The 11,778-nt window shown below is 43.5% G+C and overlaps 1 protein-coding gene across 1 annotated transcript in view; it reads right to left on the bottom strand.

Moving 5' to 3' along the window:
- Positions 1-11,778, bottom strand: part of LOC146830794 (E3 ubiquitin-protein ligase TRIM39-like) — a 152,189-nt gene that overhangs the window by 7,434 nt on the left and 132,977 nt on the right. Inside the window, exon 5 of the mRNA XM_085603788.1 lies at positions 9,881-9,993. Coding sequence (XP_085459914.1) covers positions 9,881-9,993 — 113 coding nt within the window. The remainder of the gene's footprint in view (positions 1-9,880; positions 9,994-11,778) is intronic.

Raw genomic sequence — 11,778 nt, 5'->3', positions numbered from 1 at the left:
AAACTACAATAAACTACCAATGCCACAATACTCCATTCAAATAACTAACAAGAACAGATACTCAATGTAAACTGTATAAATAAGAAACAAACATAAAGCTCACTCATGATGTAGTTTTGATGGTAGAAAATTATTGAGAATTTCAAATACAGAGAGAACCTCTCTGCTACCTGTTTCCTAGGTTTCCCACATGAAATTCTAATTCCCCCATCCAGATTATTGGCCAGAATAAATTACGGGCTCCGTTTCTGTCGACCATCGCCTTCTAACAGACGTTGATACAACTTCCAGGAAAAAACGCAGCTGTTGTTTCTAAAAAGGAGGAGAACCAAACATCCGAGGGAGAATGGCAGAAACAAATGGACCTACGTCCAAAGGCAATGCCTACCTCCAGTTTAATAATTTAAATTATACTTCATTATATATATGGGACACACAAGAAGCATACAAAATGTGGTTTGTTTTAGGCTATCAAACAGCTTATTTTTTGCGCATTTTAATGTAAAATGTATCACTGCACCTCAAAATTTATTTTAAGGTCTACTTCTGCCATTTTGAGTCATGTGGCCAGGTTTTTTTTTAGGGCAGTGGAATTGTGAACTAGCCGAGGAGCAGTGGCTACGAGGAGCTGGAACAACCTGGGTAGGGTGGTCAAGCTGAAACTTGATGAAGCAAACCTGAATATAATGGGGTTACTTCAGCCCATAAGAGAATAAGCCACAGCAGAGAGTGTTTTACTGTGCAGAGTAGAGAGCTGTGGTCACACGTGGAGAGGCTGTCTAAAGAAAAATTGGGGGGCACAGGCCATGGCTTGGTATTGAGGGCTGTGCAAAGCTGAGTACTCTGCATGGATTGAGGCTGTGCACCTCCACTTCAACTCTCTCGCTCCATTTCATAACTCGCTATAAACATCACCTGTATTTCTCTATTTGATGTATGCCTCTCGGCTTCCTCTTTTCACTCTAAACCATATTTTTCTTTCTACCCTTTACCCCTCTCTCTACCTTTCTCTCTTTCCCACTGCTCTCTTTAACTGACCCGTACTTCTATACCTCTTCTCGTTTTACTCTCCTTCTACCTTGCATCACTTTGTTTACCTAGTCTTTGTTTACACCTACATCTCACTTCCTTTAGCTCTCCAATTCACCCCTTTTTCTAAATTACCTCTCTCTCTCCATCTCACCCTTTAGAGCAAGTATTCCTGTGTCTCTCTTTACATGTCTTTCCTATCACTTTCTCTCTACCACACTCTAAAATATTAACTAGTTCTCTACCGCTCTTTACCTACCTACAGCTTACTTTCTACCTCTCTTTATCTTTCCTTCTGGTTATATATTTATAATACGTATATTTCTACATCATCTCTACCTCTCCCTTGACTTTATTTATTTGGCTAAACCTTTCTCTTAATGTCTTGATGTTCTCTCCATCACCTGTTTCCTGCTATGTGCTCAGCAGGACCACAAGTAATTGTTTAGCCAGAGAGGTGCACACATATAAAGAGGATAAGTGGGACAAGACAAGGGAAGAGAGATGAGGAGAACGTTGTTAAATTTCAGCAAATTGAATGTGTAAATCCACAGAGCCACCCTTTGATGTTCACTGTTGCAGTAGTGAAGGGGGTGGATTTAGGATTACACATATACCACAACTAAACAATTTGAAGTAATATGTACACATGTTTTACTTCAATATTATGCACTCATCCATCTAACAAGTCACCCTTAGCATGTGTTTCCTACAATGAAAGTAACATGTTGGTTGGACACTGAACTCCACATAAAATGTTGTTGCAAGTATCGAAATCCCCCAAAAATCGCTTTATCAATGGTTGTTCAAACTTTCTTTTGGTACTATTTGGATATCGGACAAGAAGCAGCTTGAGCTTCTGCTGGTTACGCATGCCCTCATTTTTGAAGGTCTAACACAATTTAATATTGTTTAGCGTTACTAGAAATTGAATGAGTGGAAAAGGGGTAATAAATTCAAAGTTGCTCCAAACAGGGGGCCTCAAAATCGATCTTGCCTGGGGGCTTTATAAATCCTTAAATTGTTACTGTTTGTGCTGCTCTGAGTGGAGGTGTGGGCTGAGTGGATGTGGCAGTGCTGGTACTAGGGGTGTGCAGTGGCTGAAGGATGATACAGAGAGCAGATACCACTGCTCAGGCTAGAAGATGGTGCAACTGTGAGGGTTGTAAAGAGAGTAGTGACGTACTGGGAGTGCGGGGCTTTGCAGATGGCAGGAGAGCCTCCTTCGCTTGGGGAAATGTGTCTATAGCGGCAAGCTGTGCAGAGACTGGGCCCGAGTATAGAGGTGTGCAGTTATAGTGGAGCTCTTGTGGGATTGTAGGGACGTGTGGAAAGTGTGTCACCACACAGACATACTGATCAAATGACTATGGTTCACTTGGGATAACATTAACCACTAGGGGCCGTAATATGGAGAGTGCCAGCTTTGCTTTCCCACCAGGGCACTCTGTTATTACAGATGGGGCCGCAGACGCTTGTGCTTCACCTTCTGTAATACAGATACTACTGGCACACATAAAGCGCCAGCGGTATCTGCAGGGGGCGTTCCGTCAGTTGCATGGGGGTGTGCCCCATACAAATGAGGGAATCTCTTAGCCTCTGCACCCGTGCCATATTGCTGACGTGGGCGCAAAGGCAAAGAAACCCTCAGGGGGTGCACTGTCAGTGCGCTCCTTGATGGCAGCCCTCTGGTCCCATGGACCCCCCAGACATCCCCTTTCAGAATGGTGCAGTCACTGACTGCACCCGCCTGAAAGGGGATCTCTAATCCCCTTCAAAGGTGCAGGCGGGTTGCCGGATGCACTGTGAAAACACGGAGCGGTTGCTTGCAGCGATTCACCATAATATGGCACAATTCCCTTCAATTGCGCTGCGTGCCCCTCTGAAAAGGTGCACCCAGCGCAATGAAGGGATATGCGCCGCATCTGTAATGCAGCCCCAGGAGTGATGCTATATAAATTAATTAAGAAAACAGAAGAATGGTATAGTGTGGGGAAAACATAACAGAGATTCAATGCAGTGAGAACCCTAATAAATCACTGGTATATTTGTCTATTCATGACAAGATATGTTGTATTTATTACTTTGTAAACAAGCTTCATAACCTGCACTTTCTTTACTTTAACCCCCCAAAAAATATGTAACCAAAGCATACAAAAATACACATATGTAAAAAACATAAATATCTTTCTGTCTCTCTCCCTGTCTTTCTCTCTCTCTCCCCCCTTGCTGAGCTGGAGAAATTCACAGCCCCGCCAGCAGTGGCCTTCCGAAACCGTCCACCGCTTGCTCCTGCCCTTTGGGTAAATGCTGATGGAATAAATGGGCAGTCCGGTCCTGGGGACGGCGCCTGTAGGGATTCATGGATGGCAGGTGAAAAGAGACCCCCAGTGAGAACAGAAAGTGGGCCTGCTTTTAGTAGTTCCTGAATGATCATTGGTTGGTAAAGGCCAGCTTGTTCAGCTGCTTCTATCAGACCGCTCCATCCTGTTTATAGGGGGGGGGGGGGCGCTGGGTTTCCAGCAGTGGACCTGCAGCCGACTCCAGCGATGCAAAAACTTCGCCAGGTGGTCTGTCCACGAGAGAGCCACAAGGTCACAGTCGCTGTGACCCCGACCTCTTTAGGGTGGGGCTAATACTACTGATTTTTCTCTCCTGGAATTGCCATACGAAGAGAGGCAGTTATGGGAAGGAAAATGGAAATCATTTCAGAGAGAGCGGTCGGTGTGCCACTTCAGGCCACTATAAGGGCCTGGATCTTGGCTTTAAAATGCTTAGCCAAAAAAGTCAGGACCCCAGTTTGACATTCAAGTGTGTCACTCAGGGTAGCAGTACATCCCCATATTCTATGCAGAGGATCTTCTCATCCCAACAGATTATATGAGTCACAATAACCAAGAGCAGGAAGCAAGGAAATATTAACCCTATAGGTGTAGCTGTCTACCAGTGGCTGACGGCTCCACTACCTCTCCAGTGCGGGGTTCGGCCATTGGCACCTAAAGGCCCCTCTGCTGCTTGGCAACAGAGGGAGTCCTTTATTTAATTCATCACTGAGTATTGGCTTCATTGCAGCACAAGTGAAAGTGAAACAAGCCGATGGGCTCGTTTTACTTTTGTGAATCAGTACTTGGGGGACTATCTCAGCCACCCGAGCACTAATTTTAACAGGAGAGGTTATCATTGTAAAGGGGAGAAGCTCCCCTTTCCAATGGTACCTCTGCCCAGTGTATCCCTGCTTGGGGATCGCCGCAGGAATAACCCTTTGTTAATGCCCAGATAAAGGGCATTACAATAATCCAATCTGGACGTTACTAAGGCAATGACGGCCTGCTTGCGTGCTTCGAAGGAGAGGTAGTGAGAGATTTTTCTGAGGATCCTTATGATACCGAAGCAGGTGGAGACAGTCCTATTGACCTAAAGGTCAAGAGACAGAGAGTTGTCCACAATTACCCTTAAGTTCTTCCCATGAGATACTGGGCAGGGACAAACACCAAGTGTGTCCGGCCACCAGTCACTGGACCAGATATCCTGTTTATGCCCAAAAATCAGGACCTTGGTCTTCTCTCCATTCAGTTTAAAAAAATTCTCCACCATCCAAGAGGAGACTGCCTCCATACAGCTCCTAAAATTGAGGGCAGAGTCCTTTACACTATGTGATGTAGAAACCATTATTTGGGTGTTGTCCGCATAGGACAACACCTCAAGCCCAAAAGATCTCACCACTTTTGCAAGCAGAGACACATAGATATTAAAAAGTGTTGGGCTCAAGGAGGAGCCCTGAGGAACACCACACAGCAAAGGTTTAGGGGCTGAATAGAACTGGCCCAACTTCACCATCTGCGCCCGCTCACCAAGAAAGGAGACAAGGAGCCCCAGAGCAGTGCTCCGGACACCTATCTCTCTAAGGCGAGCCACCAGCTTGTGAGGAGATAGAGTATCAAAGGCTGCAGTGAGGTCCAATAGCACAAGAAGAGTAGTATGGCCTACATCCACCTGAGTCCGGATGTTGTTAAAGACAGTCGTCAAGGCTGTCTCCGTACTGTGGTGTCTCCTAAAACCATGTTGTGAGCCATCAAAAAGGTGGTGGTCTTTTAGATATGTGCTAAGATGAAGATTTAGAGTAGTATGGCCTACATCCACCTGAGTCCGGATGTTGTTAAAGACAGTCGTAAAGGCTGTCTCCGTACTGTGGTGTCTCCTAAAACCATGTTGGTAGCCATCAAGAAGGTGGTGGTCTATTAGGTATGTGCTAAAATGAAGATTTAGATAGGCCTCCAAAATCTTGGCAGGTACGGGAAGCAAGGAGACAGGCACCCCAAGAGTAGACAATAAACCCAGCATGACTGCTGCTCTCCGAGGGGTCATGGATCGCTTGGGTTATGTAGACATAAGGCACGTGACACACCTGGGGGGAGAGGAGCTACACTTGTTATACACCCATGCCCACAGACTTTAGTAGAGAAGACCGGTTCCTACTCTATGAGAAGGCGGTCATGACAGTACTGCAGACACAGGTGCTGGGGCGATGCTACTGGAATGGGGGACGGGCAGTGGGCGACTGCGGGTACCCCTTTGGTGACTGCAGCCAGAAGCTCTGAAAGACGATGTATTTCGGGGCGAGATTAGAGAGGTGACCAGTGATTACAGGCCCCACGCCTACCCCCTCAAGTGAGGTACCATTTTTATTAGAAGACATATGGGAGCATCGAATAGCAGGATATTTGTTAGTACCAATTGTATTTCTCTGCATTTGAACCTTCTAATGGTAAGCCAGTGTGTAAGAAAGAAGACAGTTTGAAAAATTCTCTCTAAATGATATGTTAGTACAGGTACCCAGAAATTCAGAGATGTACAAATAACCACGGCTTCTAAATGCCCATTTCGGAAATACATAGGTTTACTTGATACCCAATTTTCATCCTCAATATTAGGCTGTTAGGAAGAGGGATTCGGATTGAAATTTCCTTATAGGTAGGTGGAAGTTCATTTGAGTGCTGTGTAGTCCCGCAGTGTGGGTGAGCAACTTGAACTGGCATCTCTTCGTGACTGGTAGCAAGTGGAGTTTGCTGAGGTAAGGAGTGATGTGAGCCCGCCTGTGGAGGTCGAAGATGAGTCTGGTTGCAGTGTTCTAAATAGTCTGTCGTTTCGTCATGATTTGGGTGGTGGTTCCAACGTAGAGGGAGTTGCCGTAGTCTAGTCTTCTGGTGACGAGAGCTTATGTAACAGTTCGCCTGGTGTTGGTTGGGAGCCATCTGAAGACCTTTCTGAGCATGCGGAGGATGAGGAAGCAGACAAAGGAGATGGCGCTGACCTGCTTCTTCATGGAGACCTGGCTATCCAGGATGATGCCTAGGTTGTGAACGTGTTTGGTGGGTCTGGGATTCGTGCCTGGCTCAAGTGGCCACCATTTGTTGTTATAGAGGGTGTCCTTGCCTTTGCCGAAGATGAGTACTTCTGTCTTGTCAGTGTTGTTGTTCATCCAGGCGGCCACGTCTTTCGTGTATCTATGGAACTTGTCCTTGGTGGTCGTTGGGCCGCTAGTGAGGGAGAGGATGAGTTGAGTGTGGTCCACATAGGAGATGATTTTGAGTCCATGGCTCTTGACGATGTTTGCCAGGGGTGTCATGTATATATTGAAGACCATATGAATTGGCCTATACTCGGTAAACTTTGAAAAACCACTGTAAAGTGCAGCTCAGTTGTTCACTCTGGGTACCTTGGGTTTTTGGAAAACCTACAAACCCTCTATATCCCCAGGGCCCAGCAAACATCATGGTAGATTGCTTTTGTAAATCGGCCATTGTGACAAAAAGTTACAGATGAAAACATTGTCACAAATGGCTGTTTTTTCCTACTCATTTTCTGTATTTTCTTATTTCAACTGTTAGTTTCTTTGATACATTTTTTTTTTTTACTGAACTCGATATGTTCCTGAAAGCTGGGAAAATGGTGACTTTAGCACAGCAAACCGTTTGTTGATGCCATTTGCTAGGGGGACAAAAACCAGACACTTTTTCCCTTTTTTTCCCCAAAAAGCTCAAAATGTTGCTATTTTTTGTGTATTTTCTCTGTCCCATCCAGGGGAATCCACAAACCCTAGGTACTTTTAGAAACCCAAGATGTTGAAGAAAATGGACAAAAATTTGTCAAGGATAACTTAAGGGGAAAGAAAGTTAGGGAGCCCTAAGCTCAAACTTGATTTACACAAGGTGAGGCAAGGCAACGCAGTCCTTAAGTCAGATTTGGTAAGCCACGCAAATCCGCCTTGTGTGGCCCTTCGTTGCTTAGTAAATCTGGAGTAACACAAGGCAGCGCAAGTTACTTTGTGCTGGGAACGCGTTACATGGGTAGGGATGCACGTTTCTGGCATTTTCCTTTATTCTATAAATATTCTGTAAATGTGTAATGAATATGTCATGAAGTTTTGATAAGCAAGATCGATCAAAATACATTCAGTGATAATTTAGGGATTGTTTAGTTCAGAAATTGTTCTAGGAAAGTTTTAAATCTTACGGTTGTTTCCCACCATAATACTATTATTCTATCTCTTTTAATCACTTGCTTTTAGGATTCTTTATTTTCGTTTTAGGTTCTTCAACACATAAATGCAGGCACCATATTGTACAGGCCGAGACTCCATTTTGTCATTGACCATTCTAGAAAATGGTTGTCTTTAACTTCGTAGGTCTTAAAACAATGGTCTTTATCTTCCAGAGGAGATGTAAATACGTCGCATTATTTTGACTTCTAAATGCGTCATATCCTGTCAAGAGCCAGTGGGACATCAGTCCCGAAGAGATGCCTTTTTCAAGGTCAAATAGAAACCATAAACTAAACAATGTAGAATGTATTGACATATGTTTACCTTATTAGTACATTCCCAAGGTGATGTTGAAAATTCCATCTTAGATAAGACACAGTATAAAATGACTGCCATTTGACCAACTGTAGTAAAAGAGATAAGCTTCACCCAGGTCACAAGTAATATGTGTGATTATATGTGGCATGCACCCCTACTTACAATCAGAGAAAGAACAAGAGACTGTAAAATCACAGATGGCTGTTGCCTGAACATATGTTTCTCAGCATTCGATTCCTCAGGAAACAAGAAAGGATTCAGCAGAATTGAACTTCTACACATGCGTGGCAGACATGCTGTGTGTACCTTTGGATCTGTGGTCTAGTGGTTCAGTCTTCAGTTATGTGTTACATTATGGTGATTATTTAAAGAGTTGGGACAGAGATCTGTGCTTCCTAACTGTTGTTGCAGTGCCAGCTGCTGAAGGAGGATGCCATAATCGTGCATTTTCTGATATTCTGCTTGAAGGATTCTTGACTGCTCTCTGGAAGAAAATAGGTTTTGTTTTTATGCTAATAATGTATCGATTGCTCCAGTTTGGAGTGCCGATATCATTTATGGTTATATTGTTGTGTGTTAAAGAGACTGGAACTCAGGAAGTGCTGCTAATCACTTAAAAGATTGATGCAGCTTACCAAAGCCAATATTCTCTTTGTCATGATTTAAAGAGTCTCGAACTCGGAAAGTGTTTTGATACAAGTTGATTCTATTTGTGTTCAGTAAGGATCAATATTGCCATCTAGTGACCCAAGGTAGAACTGTTCTAAATTAATTCCATGAACTTAAAGATCATCGTTTTGTCCCAATTTGTTTGAAGGAAGAAACCTATAGCAGAGTGTGACATAACTATTTTGCAATTATCGTGGACATAATAGTAATGTCATGGACATAGAAAAGTATTTTCTAATAACGAGCTTTGGATGGCTATATTAATGTCACTCAAATTCTAAGTTTATGATTCCTAATACATTTTGTTTTCTAGATATAAACCTGCATATTCACGTCCCTACAGAGAGCCTGACATCCAATAAATGGTGTATTACCAAAAGGTGGGTTTTATTCTAGGTTAGTATGATCACTAAAGTATTACAGAAGTAGTAATGAGTGTTTATCTTCCTGTTTAGGTATTGACCATTGCATCCATTACTAGCTGCTGTCTTCTCTATCCCTTACATTTTCTCCTGGAGGTCTCTGCGTTCTAAGATAGTTATTGGAGGTTACGATTCAGTGGGTAAGGTGTGACTGTTCTTCGGCAGTCCATATTTCTGTGATGGAATTCATTTACAATATTCCCAATAGATGTGACAGGTCACAGATGCAGATCGCAGATGAACAGAGCACAAGATTCCATCTTGACTGAAGAAGCCTCCAGCAAGCCTCTCAGAGGCTCTGTGAAGCATTCCATTCTGCCTTCACTAACTGGAGCCAGGATTGTGTCATCGTATAGATGCAATCTCCTTGCCTAGTGCTCAAAATTGCTGGCAATCTATTTCAAGCAGACAACAAATTATGTTGTCCAGATATGCACACCACCTTTGAAGCTCAGGCTTATTATCTATTCATCTGCTAGAACTAGCATAGCACAGTGAGGGCATTAAGGGCTATAAACTGTGTTACTATTTCTGCCTGTTCTCACTATTATTGAAAAGCTTTACTGCTTTTATCTTCCATGATGTTACCAATATTGTGTGCACTAGATCCTGGTGTATTAAAATAAATATATTAAAATGCATACTCAATTTCGAGTGCTCTTGATTGTGTAAATCATTAATTAATGATCGTTTGGATTACCACTGCTCCCTGTTAGTAACCATAAGCATTGACACCACTTCAATTATGTATTGGGTGGGGTTCTGCAGGACTTCAAAAACCGGTCTTTCACATTCAAGAGTTGGTGCATTGAAGTAAGTTCACTCGAGGCACCCATGGGTATGAAAACAAACCTTGTAGAACTGAGCCAAAGATTCAGTTTATGCAACAGTAGTTTCTCACCTAATGACTCAATTATCTTTTTCAGCAGGTTCACTCGATCCTCCTTGTCTGTCTCTTCTTCTGTCTCCTTTAAGGTATCACCACCCATAAGCTGAACTTTCACATGTTCATACCTTGGAAAGAGAAAGGTGGGGATGATATGGAAGTTAGTAGGTGGGAAGTCCTGAATCGTGTCAGATAAATGAGAGTGAATTGTACAGGGAGCACCCACTGTGTGAAAATGAGGCACAATAAAAAGAGAGCCTACAAAGTGAGATATCCGTGTTAAAGGATCAGAATGGAACGTCTTTCTATTCTGAGATAAATAAGGAATATATGATCGCTGAGTGTAAGGCATAGAACCAAGAGTGCATCTGGGAATATAAATAAACAGAGTGATTTCCTAGAGGGAAGTGTTTAAATGAGAATCCATACTACTAAATAAAAAATGGTGTGCACCTCAAAAATAAGAATGGGGGAAGAAACATACAATAAGGAAAATCAAACTGTCAGTATTGCAGTACAACTCCAAATATGTTAATGGTTTGACAAATGTGCATATAAGTAAATAATATTCCAACGCTCTGAAAGGGAAATTATGAAGCACATGTATTTATTTATTTTATTTTCAAGGTTTTATATAGCGTGAACAAGAACCTTGCGGGTATCAGAGCGCTTTACAAGACAGATGTAAGAAACAGAGACAAACATAGCAAAAAATATGTGTGAGTCTAATACAGAGTAGTAACTAAACCGAGCTCGCAAATAAATTACACAAATATATAAATAGTTCAAGTAAATTTAGCTAAGAGAATAGATTTTACTTCTTTTTTGAAAGAGGCAGTAGAGGGTTCTGTCTCGTTTCTGGGGGCAAAGCATTCCAGATCCTGGGAGCCATTCCTGAGAAGGTCTGTTATATGTCTTCTTCTTGGCAAATCGTTGTGGTTTCAGAAGGAAATTCCTGGAGCTCCTTGTGGATCTGTTACCACAAGAGAGCACCAGTTTCTGAGTTAGATAATTCGGAGTATTGTGATGAAGGGCCTTATGCGTCATGCATGTGATTTTCAGATGAATTCTAGCCTCGAAAGGTAGCCAATTAAGGGCTCTAAGGTCTGGGGAGATGTGACAGTTTCTTTTGGAGCCTGTGATGAGTCTAGCAGCTGTGTTGATTGAAGCTCTTAGAGGGGCGTCGTCGATCTGGGAAGGCCGCAAAGAGCGACACTCCCATATTCCACTCGTGAGATTACTTGAGCTTGAACTGCCTGTTTGAAGTCATTTGCGGGCAGAAAGGGTTTCAGTCTTCTCAAGGTGTTCATCTGAAACTTGGCTCTCTTTTTAGAGGCGCTGATGTGTTTCTGCATGTTTGGATTCCTGTCCAGCGTTACTCCCAGCGATTTCGCTGAGTCGATAATGAGAGGTTGACCTTTGAGTGCTGTTAGGTGATTCAGCCAATCGAGGATGGTGGTCGATTGGTTGGGGGGAGCGATTAAGAAGAATTCAGTTTTGAGCGTGTTTAGTTTCAAATGGTTTTCTGCCAACCAGGGTGCCGATCACGATCCGGCAAAAACCGGGTACGAACCGTCGGACGGAGCATATTCTCCGTCCGACGCGTACCCGGTCGTCAAAATATACAAACATGGAATTACGATTCGCACGGGTACACCATTACCGTACGAATCGTAAAAAAGACCGACCGAACAAAAAACACCTACCAATGCGATCCGGGAAAGCGCCGACCTGACGTCGGGACGCACGCAGCCAGCCATTCACGACCCAGGAATCACGATTCGCACCGACGTCACCCCGCACGGTGAATATTTTGCGGCAGCCAAAAACTGCCGGGAAATCAGGACGACGCGAACAAGGACCACCAGTACGCGACGGACAGACGGCGACGCGAACAAGGAGGACCAGTACGT

This window comes from Triturus cristatus, chromosome 5_1, assembly GCF_964204655.1.
Source record: "Triturus cristatus chromosome 5_1, aTriCri1.1, whole genome shotgun sequence".
NCBI lineage: Eukaryota > Metazoa > Chordata > Amphibia > Caudata > Salamandridae > Triturus > Triturus cristatus.
This window is presented reverse-complemented; position numbering and strand designations above follow the sequence as displayed.